General features: G+C 47.9%; 1 protein-coding gene across 1 annotated transcript in view; it reads left to right on the top strand.

Moving 5' to 3' along the window:
• The window catches only part of Cntrob (centrobin, centriole duplication and spindle assembly protein), a 23,462-nt gene extending 18,736 nt beyond the window's left edge, over window positions 1-4,726 (top strand). Inside the window, exons 14-18 of the mRNA XM_021175927.2 lie at window positions 616-679; window positions 1,680-1,850; window positions 1,978-2,092; window positions 3,947-4,019; window positions 4,271-4,726. Coding sequence (XP_021031586.1) covers window positions 616-679; window positions 1,680-1,850; window positions 1,978-2,092; window positions 3,947-4,019; window positions 4,271-4,390 — 543 coding nt within the window. The 3' untranslated portion in view covers window positions 4,391-4,726. The remainder of the gene's footprint in view (window positions 1-615; window positions 680-1,679; window positions 1,851-1,977; window positions 2,093-3,946; window positions 4,020-4,270) is intronic.
• Window positions 4,727-6,862: the final 2,136 nt, after the last annotated feature.

Genomic DNA, 6,862 nt, shown 5'->3' with positions numbered 1-6,862 from the left:
CTCTCCCTCTCCCTCTCCCTCTCCCTCTCCCTCTCTCTCTCTCTCTTTTATGAGACAGTGTCTCTGATTGAACCTAGAGGTTACTAGTTAGCTGGAGTGGCCGGCCAGCAAGTACCCAGGACTATCCTGTCTCTCTCTTCCCTCCCTCCAAAGTGCTGAGGTTAGAAATGGCTGCTCCACCCTCTGCCATGCCTGGCTTTTTATTTTTGTTTTTGTTTTTTTAAAGAGAAGGCCTCATTATGTAACCCTGGCTGGCCTGTGAATCACTATGTAAACTAGGCTGGCCTCAAACTCACAGGGATCTGCCATCCTCCCCAGTGCTGGGACTAAGGGCTGCACCATCATTCACAGCTATGCCAGGCTTTTATGTAGATGTTGGGGGTTAAACTCAGATCCCCATGCTTGCTCAGTGTCCTGGAGCCATCTCCTCAGCCACTTCCTTGCCTTATTTAGGACCAGTTATTTGTCTTAGCAATCACTCGATCTCATTCTTAGTCCGTAATTGTCCTTTGGAACTTGGGTCACTGACCCTAGCCTCAGACATCTGTGCTCCCCTCAGAGCCTAGGTTTCTTTCTACCAGTTTTCTAGAGGAGCCTCCTGTCTTCTTTCCCCAGCTGCTGGAGACAGCGCCTCAGAGCAATGGAAACCCCTCAGCCGACCTGTTGCCCCCTAAGGCTGGTGAGTCCCAACTCTGAAGAAGGGCAGGATGGCCTAGGAGAGGTAGGGATTGGTGATCTAGGATGGAGTAGGAGCTGGAGGTAGGGCTTGCCTCTGCTCCAGTATCTACGAATGGCTTTGGCTGTCTTAGCGTATAAAACAAACCTGAATTAGAAACACGGTCACAGTAGCTTTCTGTGGAGAGATTATATGTATTTATTTGAATTTGGGTTCCATTTCTTCTGTTGCTGTCTGTCTTCTGTGACAGGATCTCCTTCTGTAGTCCAGACTGGCCTCAAACTTGCTAAGTAAATTGGGTTGATCTTGAACTCAGAGCAATTAGCCTGCCCTAAGACTGGGTTTATAGAAGTGACATACAGTGCCTGGCTTGAATTTGGATTCCATTTCTAAATTATTTTTATCATTAAAACTGGTAGTGTTAGAAACAATTACTTCTGGTACTTTTCAGGTGTATCATTAACACCTAAATAACTACATTTAAAAGTTCTCAATTAGCTGGGCAGTGGTGGCGCATGTCTTTAATCCCAGCATTTGGGAGGCAGAGGCAGGTGGATTTCTGAGTTCGAGGCCAGCTTGGTCTAAAAAGTGAGTTCCAGGATGGCCAGGGCTACACAGAAAAACCCTGTTTTGAAAAAGCAAAAAAAAAAAAAAAAAAAAAAAAAAAAAAAAAAAAAAGTTGTCATTTAAATGACCAGTCACTGTGATCATGACATGTCATACTTACCTCTTCTTTTACTTCATAGTACATAGAAAAATGTGACTGGGGAGAGGATTGTCATCTTTGCTGCTGAGACATGATCTCACGTAGTCAGAGGTGACCTTGGACTCTCATCACCCTGCCTTTGTCCTCAAGAATTGTGTGTACAGGCATGCATCCTGATGCCCAGGTTCATTTGTGCCAGCCAGGGATTGAGCCCAGGGCCTCTTAGCAGAGCTCGCACAGCCTGTTTGGGTTTCTGCTTACTCTGTGTTCATGGTTGCACCTCTGTCCTAATGCCAGGCTCTCGGGCTGTCTTGTCTTGGGAGGAGGCCCCTCAAGTGCCCCGACTTCCACCTCCTGTCCACAAAACCAAAGTTCCCTTAGCCATGGCGTCAAGTCTCTTCAGGGTCCATGGGCTTCCCTCAACCAATTTGCAAGGCAGTGGTCTCAGCACTGGCTCCCCAGAGAAAGGTAAGGAGGCCGGGGTGTGCCAGGGGAAGGGAAGGAACTGCCTGAGGCTGTCCTAGGTTCTTAGGGAAATGAACACAGGCTGGGAGAGGAGGCCTCGGGAACACTGCCAACTTGTCGCTCATTACAGATGGGCTCAACCTGGTGGACGTGTCTGAGCTGTTACGCCTGTACCAGGCTCGGGGTTGGGGTGCCCTGCCTGCTGAGGACCTGCTCCTGTACCTGAAGAGGCTGGAACACAGCGGGTATGAGCCTGGGAGAGAGAGGAAGGGCTCCAAGCGTGGAATTTGCATTAGGAGTTGATGAGGCCCAGTATATCCGCTGAGTGCAGTCTTTCGTCCTTTTTAGGGGACCAGGGTGGGGTGAGGGATGAAATGTAGAGTCACAGTTCCCCCCTCTCTTTGTTTCCATTTCTACTAATTTTTCTCAAACCCGACCCATGAGCCTGTTCTTCAGTTTTCTTTCCTTTCTACCCAGAAGCTCAAAACTCAGAATTCCAGAATTTTTATTTACCTGAGAACATTTTTGTTTTAACAAATCAAACATTTACTCATAGTAAATCATAAGGAAATGTATTTGTTATGTGTTTTTGAGACAAGGTTTCACTATGTGGCCCTGGCTAGCCTGAACTCACTGTAAGGCTGGCGTCACACTCAGCCCCTGCCGCTTGCCTCTGCCTTCCAAGCTCAGGATTAAGGTGATTGTTTTGTTTTTGTTTTTGTTTTTGTGTTTGTGTTTGTGTTTGTTTTATTTCTTAATGAAATGAAGTCAGCAACTCAACAATTTTTCACATCAGACATTTGACTACAACCCATAGAAACACTGATTTGATACATGCTGGGGAATGACGGGGTTGGAGAGACAGCTCGTCTGGTAAATGCTTACAGTACAGGCACGAGGAGCTGAGTTTGATCCCGGAGCTCATATTGAAAAGCCAAGCCTAGCAGCATACACTTGTACTCCCCTGGGGCTGGTGGGCCTGGAGCCTGCTTGGCCCAATTGTCGAGACCAAGACAATAAAAGACCGTTTTACAAACTAAAATAGCTAGATATAGTAGGAGATGCCTTTAACCCCAGCACCTGGGAGGCAGACACACAAACATTTCTATGAGTTTAGGCAAGCCTGATCTACACAGTGGGACCCTATCTCAAAAAGACAGAAGAGGCTCCTGTGGCTCTGGAGGAAGCCTCTGTCCCCTGCCTCCACACCCATGTGCACCTGGATACGCAGTGCTCACTGTGTGCACGGTGTAAAACCTGTGCTGGCCGGGCAGTGGTGGCGCACACCCTTGATCCCAGCACTTAAGAGGCAGAGGCAGGTGGATTTCTGAGTTTGAGGCCAGCCTGGTCTACAGAGAGAGAGTTCCAGGACAGCCAGGGCTATACAGAGAAATCCTGTCTCGAGACCCCCTCCCTCCCAAAACCAAAACCAAACCAAAACAAAACAAAACAAAATGTGTGCTGTGTGTTCAGAACCAAGGCTGCAGTGAAGTCTCAGAGCAACACCATCTAGAATTGCAACATCTTGGACTCATTTGGGCTTGATTTTCTATTAATTTTTGATTGTACCATATTCAGAAACCTTTTCTGTGTGTTTTTTTTCTTCTTTTTTAAAATCTCTGTTTTGTGATGTCATGCCACAGTTTAAGAAGCTTGGATCCAATCCAGAGTAACTCAGTGGCTGCCACAAAGTCTCCTCCACGTGGGCTCCAGCTCCACTACCTCCCAGTTCTCTTTCTCTTTTGTTTTTGTGGTACTAGAAGGCTCTCCCAGACTCACTCTGTCTGTCTGTCTGCCTTCCTTTCTCCCTTCCTCCCTTCCTTCCTTTTCCCTCTTCCTTCCTTCCTGCCCTTCTTCCCTCCCTCCTACTTCCTTCTCTCCTTCCTTCCTTCCTTCTTTCCTTCTTTTCTGTTTTTGTTTTTTTGAGACACGATTTCTAAGTATAACCCTGGCTGTCCTAGAGCTTGCTGTGTAGACCATGCTGGCTTCAAACTGGGATTAAAGGCATCTCACTTTCCTAAGAGAGGAAAGTGGGGAATTGGGGGATTATTCCCCTGCCCCCACCTTGTTCTCATTCATACCCTTGATTTGTGTGGCAGAACTGATGGCCAAGGGGAGCTTGTCCCCAGAAGAAACACAGACTCCCGTTTGGGTGAGATCACTCGGAAAGAGGTGAGGGAGCAGGGGAGAGCAGGGCTCCCCACACCTAGCCTGTTACTCAGGGTCTGCACTTGCCCTGGCCAGCCCCACCACTCAAGGTCCGAACTTGCTAGCATCCCCACCTCTACACCCCACTCCCCTCATCTCCACCCACTGCTTGCTCACTGGTTGGGGCCTCTCCGTACACCATGCCCTTCCTCTGTGGGGTAGGGAAAGTGAGGGGATATGATGATGGCTTCTTCTTCTTTCCTCTTAATTCTCAGATCCCCTCCCAGGCTGTCCCTCGACGCCTTGCTTCAGTCCCTAAGACTGAAAAGCCTGCACGGAAGAAAAGTGGGCATCCCGGCCCTAGCATGAGGAGTCGGGGCGGCATCTGGAGATGAGGCCCGCCCTTCTCCTCTTCTGCCACTCATTTTAATTAGTGCCCTGCAGTCTGTCTGTCTCAGAGGAATCTGGAAAATGGAGATTTTGTAGGAAGCTACTTTGTGAAGAAACCTTCCAAAATTGTTTTAGTATTTTAGAATATATTTGTTTTCTATGAGAAAGCCTATGGAGCCTTTGAGGCTGGTGTGTGACTAGATGTCTGAGTTGCCCTAGGCTCAGGGATGCTTGCAGTGGTTAGATGCCCCATAGTAGAATTATGAGTGAATCTTTTCTTTTTGTATAATTTATATTTTGTATATTTTCTGAAATAAGTATGTATTACTTTAGTAATAAAAAACTCCCAAACTTTTAATAAAAGAGTAAATTATTGTATAAATGTTTAATGTTTAAGAATGTTTAAGAAAAGCTTTTTATGCTGGGGAAAAGTTTTGTCTTTTAAAACTTTTAGATTATTTTTATGTGATTTTTTTTCCTCCTTTTTGAGACCAGGTCCCTCTCTGTGTAGCCCAGGCTACCTCTGTACAGCCCTCCTGCTGCATATATGTTGGGCTACAAGCTTGTGCCAACACGCCTGGCATTCCTGCTTTCTAAGAGCAGATGAATCTTTTGGGTCATTCAGGTTGGCAAGTTCTGTCCAGCCAATAGGTGTAGTTGACCTATAAACTTTACAGCTTTAAAACATGCAAATAAGCCAGGCATGATAGCGCATGTCTTTAGTCCCAGCATGAGGGAGGCAGAGGCAGGTGGATCTCTGAGGAGGCCAGCCTGGTCTACAAAGCAAGTTCCAGGATAGCTGAGAGTATACAGTAAAACCCTGTGTTAAAGAAAAAAAAGGAAAGAAGGAAGGAAGAGGAAAGTAACAGCTGTGTCTGAGCCTTCTCTCCCGATGTTCATCAAAATGAACACAGCAGTGTTGTGGGCTGTGAACTGAGAGCTGCTTGAGGTGTCTCGTGCCTGTAATCATAATACTCAGGTGGCTTAGGCAGACGAGTGACACAAGTTTGAAGTCAACCTGGGCTACCCGCCTGGACTACAGAACGAGACTCATCTCGAAAACCATCAGGACGAAGCTTCTTAGTTTAGGCCCAGTATTAAGGCGTCGGAAGCCCAGTCTCACTTAACCTGGGAGGATGGAGAGTTTCAGGCAGCCTGAAGGGAAGCCTCACACCTGCAGACAGCCTCCTGCTCCAGAGCGGCCCAGACAGGGTGATGGGAAGGAAGGGCAGACAGGGTGCTGAGCAGGCTTCTGAGGAGACCAGGCCCCTTTGGTTTTGAGCTGTTGGATGGAATCCGGTGTAATCGGGTGTAGCTGTGCTTCACACAGCTAACAGCAGCACACAGTGGAAGTTTTCTCCCTGCCACCTGGCCTTCCTCTGGGGACAGGGGTGGAAGTAGCTGACAAGCCAGTCCTGTGGTTCTGCCCTTCAGCTCCGCTTAGGACTTTCTGCATTATGTACAAGAAGAAACAAAAGGCAGTTAGCTACAGAGATGGCAGCAGGCTTGGGGGAGGGGGCTGGGGGGGCAGTGTTATGAGCCCCACCTTTAGGAATATCTGCATTCTTGTTTCACGTGCCATCAGTGTCCAAACTGATCTGTGGCGCACCATCAGCATTGCTAAAAGTGAGTTTTGCACTTTTAAAAAATATTGGTAAAATGAACATTCAACTCATATCTCAACTCCAGATTCCAGCCGCCGCCACCAGCTGACATGCCCTACATTTTTCTTGAGACACAGGCTGAAGTAAGTGTCCCTAAAACAGCTCTCAGTGAGAAAAGGGCCCAGTGCTGCTTAACCACTTTGGGAGGTCATCCTAGCAGGACAGCTTTGATTTCTAGGTCTCCTTACTCACTGAGGAAACTTAGGAGGGATGCAGAAATCACGGCCATCCCACCTGACACCTCTGTGGTTATCTTAGGAAAACTCTGAGAAAGGGAACAGACAAAACCAAAAAAAAAAGGAAAAAAAGAAAAAAAGTGAAGGATTTCAAGGAAGCCCACATTCCCAGCTGCCTGGTGCAGATGGCCTGTTGGTTATGGGGTTTTCATCTCCCGAGGAGGTTCAGGGGAGTGTGTTAGAAGGGCTTAGGGGACTTAGGAGGTGGGGTCTGCTAGGGCGGAAGCTAAACTGCTGTGACAAAGCACAGCCTTCCAGACAGTTGATTTCTTGCGTGATGGTCTAGAACAGTAGGGAGTCTGACGTCACTACTCACCTGGGGCCTGTTGCCCGCTATCGCCATCGCCATCACCATCACCATCGTGCTGCTCGTCCTGAGCTGTAACTCAACACAGGTGAGGTGAGATCATTATGACCCCCAGCTGGAATGTGAGGAAAGACTTTAGGGGTCCAGTGTCTTACACCACATAGTTGAAAATACGATGCAAGCCGGGCGTGGTGGCGCACGCCTTTAATCCCAGCACTCGGGAGGCAGAGGCAGGCGGATTTCTGAGTTCGAGGCCAGCCTGGTCTACAA

This window comes from Mus caroli, chromosome 11, assembly GCF_900094665.2.
Source record: "Mus caroli chromosome 11, CAROLI_EIJ_v1.1, whole genome shotgun sequence".
Classification (NCBI taxonomy): domain Eukaryota; kingdom Metazoa; phylum Chordata; class Mammalia; order Rodentia; family Muridae; genus Mus; species Mus caroli.
Note: the sequence above shows the minus strand (reverse complement) of the source record. Positions and strands in the feature narration are given on the sequence as shown.